The sequence below is a fragment of the Galleria mellonella genome, unplaced genomic scaffold (assembly GCF_026898425.1).
Source record: "Galleria mellonella isolate WM207_F2 unplaced genomic scaffold, CSIRO_AGI_GalMel_v1 utg184, whole genome shotgun sequence".
NCBI lineage: Eukaryota > Metazoa > Arthropoda > Insecta > Lepidoptera > Pyralidae > Galleria > Galleria mellonella.
Window position 1 is genome coordinate 7,064,219 of NW_026442025.1, and position 17,605 is coordinate 7,081,823.

Consider the following 17,605-nt stretch of genomic DNA (forward strand, 5'->3'; position numbering starts at 1 on the left):
TCCATTGGTTTTACCGCTGTAACCGCTTCATTATACGCAGGAGTGAATAAATTGTTAATGCTTTAACATGCCCCCGGCCTTGAAAGATTCTACTTTCAAGTCTTCCTCCCAGAGAGGACATATTTTTGAGAATGCCCGCCTAATGATGCCTGACTCGGTCCTTATATCAGCAACTCTTGATACGTCGTCGCTGCCTGGAACAGTGGACACGATACGACCCAAATGCCACTTTAATGGAGGTAAGTGGTCATCTTTGATAAGTACTAATGTATTTGGTTTTAAGTCTGCTTGACGTGTTTTCCATTTATTCCTTGTCTGCATCTCGGATATATATTCTTTGGACCATCTTGTCCAAAAATGTTGGCGAATTTGTTCCACGCGCTGATATCGTGTCAAACTCGTTGGCGCGGCGTCTTGAAGATCGTTGCACGGTGGTGCGGTCAGCGGACGACCAACCAAGAAATGAGCAGGGCTTAATGGAAGATAATCATGAGGATCCGAGGACATAGGGCTAAGGGGACGAGAGTTCATGACAGCTTCTACTTGAGTTAATACCGTGTTGAACTCTTCGTACGTTAAATGTAAATTCCCGACTACCCTTCGCAAAGAATGCTTACATAACCGAACCCCTGCTTCCCACAAACCACCGAAATGAGGAGAATAAGGAGGTATAAAATGAAAATTTATGCTGTGACTAGTAGCGTAATTTAAAATATCTTGTGAACAATTAGAGAGGAACTTATGAAATTCGTTCATAAGGCCGACAAAGTTTCTGCCGTTATCAGAAAATATATCAGACGGTTTACCACGACGAGAAATAAACCGATTGATAGCCAACAAGTATGCATCTGTTGACAAATCCCCTACCAACTCTAAAGTAACTGCACGAGTAGTGAAACAAATAAAAATTGCAACATATGCCTTTACAATGCGTGCACCTCGACCTTTGCGGTTTAAAATATAAACTGGACCCATATAATCAACCCCTGTATACATGAAGGCAAATCCTGGGCTTACGCGTTGTATGGGTAGATTACCCATGAGCGGTGTGAGGGGTTTGGCTCGAAATCGGGCGCATTTGGCACAATTATAAACAGTTTGTTTAGCAACATTCCGTCCACTAACAGGCCACCACGTTTCCCTTATCGCATACAAGAGAGCCTGTGGCGCTGCATGTAGTAGCCGCTTGTGTTCTGCACGAAACAGTAGTACTGTGAAGTGATGTTTAGCTGGTATCAATATGGGATGTTTTTTATCGTAAGAAAATGAAGTAGAATTACTAAGTCGACCGCCCACTCTAATTAAATTGTTTTTATCGATAAATGGATTTAAATTTGATAAATTGTGCGAATTATTTAATTGACCGTGTTTATTTAATATATCGTAGGTGTCGGAGTAGGACTCTAGTTGCGCAAAATATACTAATTTCTGTTGTGATTCGTTCAACTCATTGACACTCAACACACCTGTCCGTTTATTAATTTTATTTTTTGTGTTGTGTATGAAGCGTAACATGTAGGCGCAGGCGCGTATCATGCGATTGAGTTGAGAGAATCTATGGAATGGAAACCAATTGTTTTGATGTATAATGTGATTGCAATGTACTGATTTTGACTTGATTTCAGGCAAGTCTAACACTGACCAGTCCGTGTTAGTCTTAGATTCAGTACAGTTGTCCTTTGATGCGTCATAAGTAATGTCGAATAAAAAGAGGGGGCCCTCCCACCATAATTTGCAACTATGTAATGTATCTAAATAGGATCCACGGGACACTATGTCTGCTGGATTTTGGTTGCCTGATACGTGGTGCCATGTATGGTCCCTTGTCAACTCTTGTATTTCAGCGGTCCTATTTTGAACAAAAGGTTTCAGCAAATTAGGGTTCATTCGTAACCAAGCGAGAACAATAGTCGAGTCGGTCCAAAAAACTACCTTACTAAATTGACACCGTAGTGATTGTTGTATTTTTTCGAAAAGTCTAGCACCTAACAGAGCACCACACAGCTCCAACCGCGGGATACTGGTAGGTTTTATAGGGGCGACCTTTCCTTTTGAACACAACAATCTGACAGTGATCTCATCGTCATCACATATGGTGCGTACATACGCGCACGCACCGTAGGCCGTCTGAGATGCGTCTGTAAAAATGTGTAATTCTATGCGCGATGGATTATTACCTATTACGTTTCGCGGTATGTGTATATTAGCAAGCAATGGGGTGTTGTCAACAAACCGTTCCCATTGTCGAATGATATCACTGGGTAACGGTTCATCCCAGTCGAGCTTTAGTAGCCACAGCTTTTGTAATAAAACTTTAATTATAATTATGAAAGGACTGAGCATTCCCAACGGGTCAAATATTTTAGAAATCTTTGACAGTATGACGCGTTTAGTTAATGTTTCATAATCAATACTAAATTCTGTACAAAAGTTAAGTGTGTCAGACTGATTACACCATGCAAGGCCCAATGTTTTTTGTTGTGTATTTTTATCAAAAGACAATTCCTTTGATGCATGTAAGTTATGTGACGGAATCGACTCTTGACTAAAATTGAATATCCACTTCCGTAGTGGAAAACAGCCTGACATTAAGGTTTTATTAACCTCCTCACAAAGTTGAACTAAATGTTCAACACTGTCAGAAGAACCAGTGATTAAATCGTCGACATAGAAATCCTCACGTATAGTTCTACTAACTTCTTCATTTGAGCTTTTAGACGCCAACTCCTTTAAACAACGGACGCTGAGGAAAGGTGCCGATGCTGTACCGTATGTCACTGTGTTGAGTTGATATATACCTAACTCATCTGTGGGATTTTCGCGCCATAATATTAATTGTAAGTCGCGTTGATTATGATTCACTAATACCTGTCGATACATCTTTTCGATATCGGCACACGCTACCCACCGATGTTGCCTAAAACGTAATAAAATGGCAATTAAGTCACCCTGTATAGCAGCACCTACGAGTTGTAAGTCATTAAGCGATTTACCTGAGGTGGTCGTCGCGCTCGCGTCAAATACAACTCGTAGTTTTGTTAGTACTATGTGCGCGAAATACTCCATGATGCGGCAATATGTAGTGTGGAGTATTGTATGTATGTACTTGTGACATATGGCCTAAACTAATATATTCCCTCATGAATGAAACATATAATTCCTTATATTCCGGTGTGTGTTGTAATCGTCTTTCAAGTGCGTAAAAACGATTTTTTGCTTGTGAATATGACTCACCCAATAAAAGAGGGTCAATCTTAAAGGGGATGCTTACACAAAATCTACCATCTGTTGTGCGAGTTGTAGTTTTAATAAAGTGTTCCTCACAAGCCTTTTCCTCATCACTATGTATATCAGTAGCCCTAGGAAATTCCTCAAGTTCCCAGAACTTTCTCACCTGTGTGTCTAGTGAGTGAGTAAAATTACAAAGAACCTGTGAATGTTTGTGTGTGTTGTTATATATGGGCCCCGATATGATCCATCCTAATTTGGTATTTTGTAAAAATGGACCATTCTTTAAACGAATCTTTCCTTCGTCAAGGAGATCCCAGAAATAGTCCGCACCTATTAAAATGTCAATCGGTTGTGACTCATGATATGATGGGTCGGCTAACTGTACGTGAGTTGGAATGCGAATATTGTTTATATTAATTGATGTTGATGGTAAATCTGATGTAATATTCTGAATAACTAAACATTGTATATTTGTGGTGTAGGGGCTACACAGGGATTTGATGATGATGTTACAAATCTGCGTGCACTGTGTTACCGCGCTGCCTACACCCTTTATGGTATGAGTGGACTGTATTAATGGCGTGCCTATTTTCTCGCAAAACGATTGTGTTATGAAACATCGCTGACTACCGTTATCCAGTAGCGCCCGTGCGCTGTGATAGTTATTACGTTCGTCACAAACTTCAATCATGGCAGTGGACAATAAGACTGAGTCATTACTCGATGTCGATAAGGGCACATGCGATTTGCCATCTAATGTGAATAGTGCTAAAGCGCTCTTTTGTTCGTGTAAAATAGAATTATGTTTTTTCGAGCAATGTTTACAACAACCACTCCGGCAGTCATTGACGGAATGTCCGAAGCGTAAGCAGTTCTCGCATAGTTTATTTTGTGTAATTAATTTATATTTATCGGCAATTGATAAATCTAAAAATAATTGGCACGAATATAATGAATGTTTAGAATGACACATGGGGCAAGGTTTACGGTGTACAGGTGTATATTGTTGAGATTTATTCGTGGACATGGAAGAAACGTTACAGTATACCCTCTGCGATGAGTTATGAGTTGGTTTTTTATTAATATTGTGCGTTAAATTATGATTTGTACTTAATAACGTTTCTAACATGTCTGCTCGACGCGAAATAAAATCAAGTAGACTATCAACTTTCAATTGACCTTCAGATGCACTGGTGTTAAGTGAGAATAGGAGTGTTTTGTGTTGCTCCCATTCACGTTCAGTATTCGAATCGAACTTGGAGACCACTATAAAAATAATTAGTGTGTCCCAGTGTTCCGTTGGTTCGCCGAGAATTTTTAATGCGCGGATATTTTTTAGGACGGTATCAACGAGCTTTCTTAATAATACTGGCGATTCTTTTGGTAGCGGCTGAATTGAAAATAGTGCCTTGACATGATTGTGAATTAATAATCTGCTATTATCATATCTATTAATAAGTAACTCCCATGCAACGGAATAATTAATTGCTGAAAATTCAAGTGAATCTATAACTAATTCAGCACTACCCTTCAATGACGATTTTAAATAATGAAATTTTTGAATAGGGGTTATTTCTTTAGAGTTATGTATTAGTGATAGGTAAATGTCTCTGAATTCTAACCAATTCTCATAGGATCCATCGTAACTGGGTAGGGAGATGGTCGGTAGTTTGACCATATTAAGAGGTCCCTGATGAGATTGTTCAGAGATTTTATCGTCAGATAGCACACTGTCAGCCCTAGCAATCACACTATAATAACTAGTTTCGAATTCCTCTCTACACTCTAATTGTTCATCGATATCATCAGAATGTTCCTCAATTTTAGACTGAACTTCGTTAAAGTCGGTTAAAAGAGAAGAAGCACCTTGTATGCGTAACTTAAATTCAGCCTTTTTAAATAATGCCTGTTGGGAACATACTGATTCTACATATTTTTGTAATTTAGTAAGTCTACCTTTTATCACGCCCCTTTTGCGTATATAAACATTTATTTCACTACTAGTCTTACTGGGGGAGCTAGTAGGGGACTTAATGGGAATAGATAGGTTAGCCTGATCCATAACTGTGGTTTGTGAAAAGAATGTGGGTACTTACGATTTGCGAATCCGATGCGTTGTTTATTCTGACCGTTACCGAATGCGGTCAGCGTGATGCTATGAATGTTAATACACGGCACTAGAAGTATAGAAAACACGGTATTAACACAAACGAAGGGGAAGGTTGTGGGATATCTTGGCTGGTACGTCTACCGAACTGCGCTTTATTGATGTTCGTGTCCAGCTTGCGTCTTCTATCCAACAATATTCCTCCACTGGTCGTTGCTCTGGTTTCTGAAGATCCAGGAACGAAGTCTAAGGTATGTTCTGGTTTCTGAAGGTCCAGGAACGGGGGTCCACGTAAGCTCTGGTTTCTGAAGGTCCAGGAACTGGGGTCCACCGTATGCTCTGGCTTCTGAAGATCCCGGAACAAAGGTCCAAATATGCTCTGGTTTCTGAAGATCCCGGAACGAAGGTCCAAAATATGCTCTGGTTTCTGAAGATCCCGGAACGAAGGTCCAAAAATTATGTTAATGATGTGCGCTTGCGTTTTGATGATGAACAGATGATATGATGATGATGATGATGAATAAATACACCTAGTATTTGAAGCGATTTATGGCACTAGGGTAAATAAAATAAATAATAATTTGAAGCGTTGATGTAATATATATTTGATGTTATGCGTTGAAGTTTTGTTTTGCGAGTCAGTTACAATTTTGAAAACCTGAAAGGTCATGTAAATTTCTCCTGCGTTATGATTGGCGTTCTCGCGATGTCGTGATGAGCGGCTCTTGTGACTGGTTGATGTTGTGCGTGATTATCTATTTTTAACTTAGCAGTCGTCCATTGGTTTTACCGCTGTAACCGCTTCATTATACGCAGGAGTGAATAAATTGTTAATGCTTTAACAGTAGGTTTGATTTCAATCATGGTAAAACATGAAAATTTTAATGGATATGCTCGTATTTCGAATCTATGTAAAATATTTGAATTTATAACGCGTAATAATACAAATATAGAATGTAGCAACTACTGACAAATCTTCCCCCCCCCCCCCCCAACTCCCCCTTATTGGAGAAGCAGATGTTCAGCAGTAAACAGTTGATGGCTGATATGATGACGATGGTGTAATTAATACTTACACCCTTTGGTATGTTATAACCACAAATAACTGTGTCCTTCGTTAACTGTCTGCCATTGCCGATCACAACTGGATACATCCTGGAACACAATTTTACAACTGTTATATAGGCAACACTTTTGGGGCAACATTTAGTTTTTACCAATAAAGACTTAATTTAATGCTTTAATAAAAAAATAAATACTACAGAAATACTTAGTATAAAAATCGCCTACATAGCTGTCCCACTCGTGTTTTTACTGCCAAGCACCTGTCCTAGCACGGCTGTATTTCGATTTGAAAAATCTAGCAGTAAAATTGCAAAGAGGGGCATAACACCATAAACCTCAGAAATAGCAACACATGAAGAATACCATAGACATCACATTATATATTTTTTTTTATGTTACCCGTTTCAATTAGGCGGGCCATCACTTAATGATAACTAGCTAGCTTTATTATAAATATATAGTTATGTGTATAACATAGATATTAATTGCAAATTCTTCTAATTTTAACACGACGATTGATAACACGACAAATATTAAAAACTCAATTAAAAATAATTTGAGGTAGATTACCTTAAAACCTCCTTAATACAGGCTCTTAAATATGGCATTTGGTTAACATCACCAGGCTTCATAGGTCTCCCCTGCAGGACCCCGGTGATCTCTTTGTAAAGTTTTTCTTGGACATTCGGCCTTAAAGACAGCTGGTACAACGTCGACGCTACGGCATTTGACGTCTGTAAAGGTTAGTATTTCTTTCATATTGAATATTTTGCTAGTTAATTTTAGCAGGCGTTTAATTCATCCTATCACGTTGAACTCTAATAAATTCGACGTAGGCATGTCGAGTATTATTTTTGCCAAAATAGCAACAGGCAACAAATACCTGTGTAGAAAGAATTAGGGTCAATTCTGAGTCACCTATCTCTAAATCTATCTTTAACATTAATAATATAATTTGATAATTCTGAGAAAGTAGTATTTTACGAACCATTATGAACAAAACTTATAAATATTTTTACTTTATTATATTACAATTTCAGTTCTTTATCTAATATATAAAATTCTCGTGTTTTGTTACCAAACTCCTCCAAAACGGCTTTACCGATTTTCATGAAATTTTGTGAGCATATTCGGTAGGTCTGAGAATCGGCCAACATCTATTTTTTATACCCCTCAATGATAAGGGTAACCCACCATTAAAATTTTTTTTTTATTTTTTTGACAAAATTTTTTAGTTTTATTTTAATAGGATTTAGCATTGAAAAATATATACAAATTCAAAATTTCATGCTTTGCTAATCAAGCCCTGTTTTTTGATCGCGATTTTTATATGCCGCAATTGGGTTGCAAGGTGGCAATCGAATATAACAATTGTAGTACAAGAAATTATCATGCATAGTTCTCAAAATAATGTATATGATAAAACAACGTTTACCGAGCCAGCTAGTTATATATATATTATTCGTTAAAATAAAAATTTCATTGTGATATCAAATAAAAATTTCAATCTTAGAATCAAGTTTAGAGAAATGACAGCTTAGAATCGACTCCAATGTTAGTAATGAGGTCTAATAAGCCCATTACTAGCACTATAATCTGTTGGGTCGACTTCCACGCAGTCTCCTTGAAAACTATGATGGTTTCCAAGGTAATCGCGTGGAAGACCAGGGTAAACCAGCACAGGCGGAGTTACCATACCATTTTCAGCGATTAAAAAAAATGTCTACAACTAACTTGTTAATATCGCAAACATATTTAATAATACTACATACTACTGGTAATACATATATATTATTAAATATATATGTATTACCTAGAGAACACTAAGACTTATACAAACATACTCTACTCATGAATACAATCGCCTCGTTTCAAATAGATCCATAGGAATCGAACTCATAAACATAAGATAGTAAAGCAATGTATTATACATCAATATAATTAGCAAACAGGAATAAATAATACAGTTATAAAGTACATGTTAAAATTCGTTATATCTAACTGTATACTATAGTAGCATCCGTGTCTTTTTTTTTATTTTATTATTATGTAAATACATATAAAAATCATAAATGTTTTAGTACCAATTATTCCTCTCGGGTTTGTGTGTGGCACTTTACATTTTGTCAGTAATAGATAAGTATTGACTAATTGTATAGTTCGTATTTTGTATACCATATTCTCATTTAGTCAAATTAAATCAAAATACCGTATCAATTCCCACAAGGAACATGTCTAGAGCGGCGACAGCGGCGACCCTGGCTCCTGCTGCAGCCACCAAGTCTTGTAGCAGTGACTTGCTACTGTTTGCTTTACGGGTCTCCTCCAGCGCCCTCTCCACGTGGTTTAGAGTTACACTGCAAATTTATATTAGGTAATTCTAACTACTAGATAATTGTTTATAATTACTCCTTTCTACCCAAAAGTTGCCTCGAAGGGAACGTTTTTAGGGATACTCGTAAAGTCGCCCATTGTTTTTTCACTATGATGATTTCTCGTAAATATTTGTGTCTATAATATTAGTTTACTATTGTAATCTTTTAAAGGAAACAATAAAGAGTATCTATCTATCTATGATGCACTTGATGCTCTTTTTATATAATTTAAACATCTTAGACATTTCATCCGATCATCAAACGATAGTGCTAACTATCGTTTAAGGACATAAATAATATTGTGAACATCACGAAATACACCATAATGCTCATATAAAATAGCCACTTCATACAACGTCATTCCTGTTAATTAAAATGTTATGCCTTCATATCCTATCTGATAATATATCACAGCCGTGTGCCTTATCACACTCTCTAAGCCGAAATACACAAAATGATAGATAGGGGATAGAAGTAGCCATACAGGTAATTTGATTAATAAGTTATAGGAATAATGAATAATACCAATAAAAATTAAGACAACCTCGTGCTTTGTTTATTGAAGGCTATTTAATAAGGTGTCAGTTATTTTAATGTTGTTATCAATATTTATAGTACTTAAGTATAAAAAGTATATATAGACAAAAATTATAGATTATCAATAAATTGCTATAAGCTCAAGCGACTAACGATACGTAATTAGTCGGTTGTTTCTCTGTCTTATGCATATACCGCCAATTTATCAGAAGAAAGATTTTTTTGTACACCGCCATTTGAATGCTCTCGGCTACAATATAATAATTTTCAATATATAAAATTAATAATATAACATATATTCTTTTAAGAATTTTTTTTATTACTTGTGTTTTATATAGGAATAATATTGGCATTCTACATACTTACCTGAGGATGGTATCAAGTGCAGCTACGTATCTTTTAAACATTGCCGTCGGATAAATTCTCCACCACGGAGCTCGCAATTCTAATTCACCCACGCAGAGGAAAAAAGTGTTGACCGCGTCAATCAAACGTTGACTCTCTGAACCTTCGCTGGCTTCGAAACAACCCAGCCGAGTGTCCAGTGCGACTAGACCTAGAGCTGTGAGGAAAGGAAATAATAATTACTTGCTAATTACCACGGTTCTGCCCACCTGAATCAGTATATAAAATATACTATGTTTCAAGTTAATATAGATATGAAATATTGCAATATTTTCTTATGCAACTTAGAATAGTAAAACTGTCTGCCCGCCTGATGTAAAGTAGTAACCTATAGACATTAAGAGTACCATAGACATAATTGAATATACAGTGACTCCCATGATACTGCTACATACTCATCATGGTTTGCCATTCTTAAGAAAAAAATATTAACTTACATTCCAAAGACCATTTATGAACTTCATTCAAAAAGTCATCTGGTGTCTCTTGCTTCTCATTTCTAATTTTACGTATTCTGAAAAAGAATAGTATTTTTATCAAAATCGTTATTTTATTATATATATATATATATATATATATATATATATATATATATATATATATATATATATATATATATATATATATATATATATATATATATATATATATATATATATATATAATTTTATTTATTCCTTTTTTTATTGTGTACACTAATAATACATACAAAAATATGACAGTGAGAAGCAAATGTACAGAGACAAGCTTGACACTGCGAGAGTTCACTTCCAACAAATTCAAAATGTAAAGGCGCATTGAAGTCAGCGTGTAGAGAGATACGGTGTATAATAAAATAACAAACAAAATAGTTTAGCCATTGCAAGCCATTACGAATTATAAAAAAAAAAAAAATTAAACAAACTTATACCACAAAGAGAAATAAAAATTAGATATAGCAAAATCGCTGTTTACAGTATTTTTTTATATTATTTTTATAAAAAAAAAGTAAGAAAAAACTTTGGGCTAAGGCAAACGAGCATGCGACTTACGTGAGGTAAGTGACTACCGCCGGCCATGATCACCCACAATACCAAAGGCATTTTTTTTAGTACAACTTAGAATGGCAAACAAGTGACGGCCCACCTGATGGAAAGTGGAATGCGTCGCCTATAGACATGAGCAAATGGACATAATAGTATACTGTTTCGCCCATGATACCCCCCATGTGTTGCCATTCCTGAGGACTCAGGTGTTATTCCCCTGTACCCAGTAAATTCACGCCATATCCCACCCTTCAAACCGAAACACAGCCATGCAAACACAACTGCTTCACGGTTGAAACACGAATGGGAAAAATCTGCAAGCAATCGACTTTTGTACAAAGTCTCCCCTGGTAATTGCAAAAATGTAAAGTCATTGCAGGTGTACTGTTGGCATTATAACATATCCTTAGAAATAAGTATTAGCTGCACCCGTGACTTTGTCCGCATGACGGAAACAATAAATATTGAGGATCAAAATAAAAAGTTGCCTTGCCACTCTTCATCTCATGGCAATCAGTTATGCCGTTACAAAGTCAAAATTTAACAAATAAACAACAATTCCGTTTTCTATGGAAATCTATGAAGAAGACATATGTTCAACAGTGGACAGATAATCCCTGAGGTAAAGATGATTATAATAGTGTTATATGTGTATTTAAAGAAGGTATATCTTACCTATTAACAAATGCGTCGGCTACTTGAGCCACGGGTACAGTATACTCAGCGGCCGCGCCTGCGCTCAGTGCCACTTTTGATACTTTGGTTCTGAATGCAGACCATGCTTCTCCGTGACTGAAAAATATAATTACCTTCTTAAAAAATAAAATATTATAAAATACTTAAAAATTACTATTTTTCGCACATACAAATGGAGTTTTAAAAAAGATATTATAGTGATATCTAGTAAATAAATCATTTAAAATTTTATTTTACCAAAATGAAACAACGACTTCGGTCCTGAAAGTGACAACATTTATACGGAAATTACAAGGGAATAAACCCTAACGTGTTTAAAAAATATTATTAAAATTTATAATAGATATCGCATATAATAGATATAATTATAAAAAATACCTATAATCTGTAGTTCTGTGTTCTTATTTACCTATTAAGACTTATCTTAGCTAACTGGTAGATTTAAATAAAGTAAATATTTATTCGACTATATATAACATTATGGTAGTCTATGGTGGAGGCCTATGTCTAGCATTGGACGGATAATGGTTGAAATGATGATGATGATATAACATTATAAATATATTATTATTAATATATAAATATATTATATATATATATTTGAAACTATAACACACAAGATCTACACGTTTCACTTACAGCAAACAAAGATACGTACAACAATTATTTTCCAATAAACAATTGTATTCTTAATTATTAAAGGAAGCACTTACACAGCGATAACTCCGGCGCAATTATCTTCGGCACCAAAAAAGTCCCGTCTCAATGTATGCTTGTAGTAATTTAACGACGGCATTGAAGGCCTGGAAAGGTATGTAAAAAATTAACACAATATATTACTGTTAAATCTTGCTATAAGTTTACAGACAAATCATAATGGTAGTACACAACAATGCCCAATTTTTATTTTCGTAACTGAATTATTTACAAAAATTTGTAAAGCTAAAAGTTAGATAGTTTAATAATTATAAATCAAAGTAAAAAGTAAGTGTAGACGTTGCAAATGTAATGGATCAATGTTTCATGAGAGCGCTATATCTTAAATAATAAACATAGACACAATAAAGTTAAGGCAACTTTATTTGTTTTTATACCACAATTGAAGTTTACTTGAATAGAAAAATATTCTTATTATTATGCATTTTCATTACATAATATACCTGCTACATAAGCAATAAGCTACTGTGGTAAGTAGTAAAATTCAACGTACTCACAACAAGAAGTCAAAATAAACATCCCAATTATAATATTACCATATCGCCTCATTGTACTACATTTTAACAATAAAATTTATTCATTAATTCATTTATTCATTCATAAATTACTTACGTCGAACTATTAAAAAGAAACCCGATTAAAGAGTTAATAAATAAAAATAATTAATAGCTCCGACGTCACAAAACTGTAATTACAATGCATAAAACGCAATTTTGTATGTATCGAAATATATTAATCGTATAAAAAATTACGTGATATTCACTCAGCCCTTTTATCAGGCTTTTATTGGATGTTTTGTTGTAAATATTGATTGATGGACCATAGACCGCAATCTACCAGTGCACAGCAGATGTTGTCAACTTTAGATAGAAATGTTAATTAAAACTTTAATGAAATAAAAAACAAGCTGACGGGCCACTTGATGGAAAGTGATATGACTTCAAAGATTAGTATGACATAAACATGAACAACACCGTGGATATTACTGACAGGTTACAGTACTATGTCACCTTTTATGAAATCAAGTATAAAAATATGAAAGTTGCCGAATATAAATAAAAATGAGTCACTAAATGTTTTGCTAAGCGCAAAACTCGAAAACGACTGGATTGTTTCGGAATTTTTTTTTTAATATTCGCTGAAAATTGAGGAAGAGAATTCTTATAAAGAAAAAAACATTTTAAATTAAAAATTGCGCAGTAAAATATAAAAACCCATTTTTCTTTTTTTCTTTCAAATAATTCCTAGTTATGAGGGACTGCCATAGTCCAATAGCTAGTAACAGAACAATACCAGTCGGATCGGCTAACTATTAATAAAAAAATATATAACAATATTATAAGGTGAACATACCTGTGTGGTGCCACGTCCTCTCCTCTGAAGACCCTCTCGACTTCCCAGGCGTCGAAAACGAACAGCATATCAGGTCTTCCCAGCAGTCCCGCCATCTTCACACAGTTGCCATATTGCTCTCGAAGAGATAAACATACTTTATCCACGTGTTCAACTGAATAACCACCTGGAAAATAAATTTTACTATTTCATGTTTCCATTCAGTTAAATAAATGAAGATATGAATGCATAGTGATATGTCGCATTTTCAGATTTTCTCTATTATAAACATACTAACAACTATAAGTATATAGTAACCTAGAGTAAGTATATGTTATGTTACCTCTATCCAAAATATGCGACATATCAACTTTATCCATTTATGTCTTCAAATATTATAATCATTATTATTATTACGTAGGTTTGCTTGTTTGTTACTTCTTATCTTCTTAACTATTTAACCAGTTGTAATTAAATTATTTTTAAAATTTATATTTATTTTTTAATGATGTGTATATGCACAACGAGATTATTCTCACTTTGTTTATTGTTTCCGACAATTGATTGGATTTTATCCAGATATCTTTTTTAGAGACGTGTCTCTTTACGTCAGTGAAATTTTTTTGTCTCTGTGCGAAGCGAGACACTGTGAGGCAAACTGCCGTACGCTTTCTGAAGATGATTTCCGGATGAAATATGATTGTCATGAAATACATCATATTATTATCATCAATGTAAATTTAAAAATAATAAATCAGGTCTTATCACAGAATTATAATTATTTATGCATCAAAATTATTATAGGTTATAATGTAATACAAGAAATATGCGTCCATGTAATATTTTTAACTAATGTTATGCTATTGTGCCTTACAAAGTTAGCAATATTTGGGGAACACGAAAAAGACATGTTACATTACATGATCTACTAACCTACATCTACAGGAGACATCCAATATGACTGCGACATCAATAACATTCTCATCAACGAAAAAAGAGTCTAACGAAAAACGTGGGTACCATATCGTGTTACTAGTTGATACATTTGTTGTTATCGGAAAGAAAGCCCATAGAAACTTAAACGAGATAAATGACATCACTACTATCATGATGCAGCAGTACATATGTTGTTTTTTTTTTTTTTAATAGGTGATAATGTAATAGCACAATGGGGGAAACGGATTTTTAGCAATATGAACTACCAGTCCCACTGCTAGTAATAAACGCTAACCTCTACGTGGTCCTCCTGGAAACCATCATGCTGAATTCCTGGTAAATTCATCACTAACTAACTTGTTTTTCCATTCTCACCTATCATCCCTCACTGGTGCCCCGCCAAAGTATACCGTTGGTGCAGGCGGGATTAGGATTTCATTATCATCCATTCAAAAAAATGTACACATCTGTGCTATTGGTATACACTGATGGGCTACCAGTGAGGGATGATAGATGAAGATGAAAGCAGGACAGCCCATCGAATCGAATTCCATAACAATTAACCACTATGCTACCCAGAGAGAACCGCGTGGAGGTAGATCTGAGAGAATACTAGCAATGGAGCTATTAGATTCCCTTACTAATATTAATCTTCTGGTCCTAGGCACGTTGGTTGCTTTCCTTAATAAGATCTCGGGTTCGATTCTCAGTCGGACCAATTCAGTAAACGTACTTATCTAAATTTTCTTAGATCTCGGTGATCTGGGTTATGCCCCCGGATATTCATTGTCTGATGCCTCATAGTACAGGGTATTCATAGTCAGGCGAAATTTGTGATTGAGTGGTAGCTATTATTATTATTAATTATTATCGTTAAATACGGCGTGATCTCGGCACAGAAAGGGCTACCCCTTCCTTTCCCATCAGGACAGCAGCGTCTCTCTTAGAATATCACCAAAACCTAACTGCAGTTTCCAGCCCGCTTACCAAGCGTAACAACTACTAGCAAAACCCCCAATAGGGTGAGACCTATGTTAAACAGAGGACAGTTAACGGCTGATATCACATATCGTTAATTATTCCCCTTGTACTTTACTATTTTTGAAGACTAATATGTTTCCTATCAAATATCTTAGTCTTTCTTCAAACTGAAATACAATAGAAATAAGCAAAGATAATAAATAGTAGGCACAAAGAGTTAGGCGTAACGAATACACCAAACTAAAATCTAGTCGGAGTATTTATAAAACTGAAAAAGTTTTTTTAATGAAGATAATAGAAATTTTTGAAAACTTTATAGAGAACGCGCATAAATCTAGTAGCTAACGTCTGGTGGATCCTCATAGAGAGTTTGTGCTTTAATTCCCGGCCCATTCACTTTTACCAGTCACGATAGTGAGAGTTGAAACGTAATCTTTGTTTCTACCTCAACCATAATGTGCAATATAACAGTATATAATTTATACCTAAAGTATTTTAAAAGAATTAAAGCCAACACGCACGCGAGAGATATTTTATCGTTATGACAATTTCGTCACTCGTAACGTAACGCTTTCAAACAACTTCAGAGGACAGGAAATTCAGTTTTTTTTTGTAGGAATTACCATAGACAAAATAATAACTTTTGAGAGTTCTATACATTCTATATATAAAAAGAAAAACGGAACTCTTATGGGATCAATTTTTTATCAGTCTGTCAAGACCCTTTTTCTCAGGAACGCGTGGAGATATCGAGCTGAAATTAATATCAAAACTAGTTAGGCGAATAGAATTATTTTGTTTAATTCCACTAAAATTAGTATGCATGCGACTGCCAAATTTTGAAGATTGACTGCTATTATTAGTAGTAAATAGTTTACTACCTTTATTTATTTCTTTATACTTTATTGTACACAAAAAATTACACACATTAAAAAAAGAAGTACAACAGGCGAGCTTAACTCTGTAGATTCCAGCAAACCAGCAAACCGTGAGTGGAAAGGAGCATTAATTACCAACGGGAAGTGTGCGTACAATAAAAGGAGGAAACAGTATAGTTGTTTCTATTAAGAAATAATAAATATGTTGACATATATACAAAGTAACTCATATGATTAAAATCAAAATACATCCATATCTGTATATAATAATACATATACATAAAATATCTCTTCACATACAAAATACGTACATATACATACATAGACATAATAAGTTTATGAGGACAGAAGATGCTGTTTTAATCTGCTCTTAAATATTCTCAGTGATTGACTGATCAACCTTCCATATAAGTTATGAATCTCCGGCTAATATATACTAATACATATGGTATGGACTTCCGCAAAATAACCACCTACTTTAATAAAATAATATCAAATACTCAAATTTGCAATCCCTTGAAGCTGGGAAAAAATCAAAATTCCAAATCAACCATTTATAACATATATTTTGAGATTTGCAAACACAATTTACAATTTAAAATCATAAAATTTAGCAATAAGTAATGTTGTATAGCAAAATTATCTGAAAACCGTCAATTAGTAGTTACCACACAATTTTTTTTGCAATATTTTTTTTTTCAATTATAATTCGTACGGAACTCTCGGTACGTGAGATCGATTCATGCACAACTCCTTGTCAAATTCGCTATTTCTTTTTATAATCATTATATATATATATATATATATATATATATATATATATATATATATATATATATATATATATATATATATATATATATATATATATATATATATATATATATATGACAAGACATATGTATATATATATATATATATATATATACATATGTTTGTCACAATTCAGGTTTTTTAACAAAATCTTAATCATAAATTCTCACATATTTTTTTTAAAAGTAATAGTTACATTATGTTAAAAAGAAGCGAAACATGAACTATAGACTTTATTCACATAGCTACTCGTAATAAATCCAATCACAAAGAAAGAAAAGAAAATAACTCTAGACCATAACCAGAATTTTTATGCTAAATATCAATATTAATGGATATTTATGGTTTTCTACTCGTAATAATAAAATATTCTAAAATTTTCTAATCGACTCGATACAAAATACTTTCATTTTGATCAGTTCATGTGAACCCGGGTTTAAAACGTCAACTCTGTCTACAGATAGAATGTTGATAATGTTAAACGTAATGACTATAATTTAATGACAT

General features: G+C 34.3%; 1 protein-coding gene across 5 annotated transcripts in view; it reads right to left on the reverse strand.

Annotated features, from left to right (window-relative positions):
• Positions 1-17,605, reverse strand: part of LOC113512167 (probable cytochrome P450 49a1) — a 36,243-nt gene that overhangs the window by 3,200 nt on the left and 15,438 nt on the right. For all 5 annotated transcript variants that reach the window (XM_052893698.1, XM_052893700.1, XM_052893699.1 and 2 more), the window contains exons 4-11: positions 13,512-13,677; positions 12,155-12,244; positions 11,421-11,537; positions 10,158-10,234; positions 9,682-9,877; positions 8,613-8,760; positions 6,974-7,137; positions 6,415-6,493 (exon numbers count right to left, since the gene is read on the reverse strand). In XM_052893698.1, the coding sequence (XP_052749658.1) occupies positions 6,415-6,493; positions 6,974-7,137; positions 8,613-8,760; positions 9,682-9,877; positions 10,158-10,234; positions 11,421-11,537; positions 12,155-12,244; positions 13,512-13,677 (1,037 nt within the window). The remainder of the gene's footprint in view (positions 1-6,414; positions 6,494-6,973; positions 7,138-8,612; positions 8,761-9,681; positions 9,878-10,157; positions 10,235-11,420; positions 11,538-12,154; positions 12,245-13,511; positions 13,678-17,605) is intronic.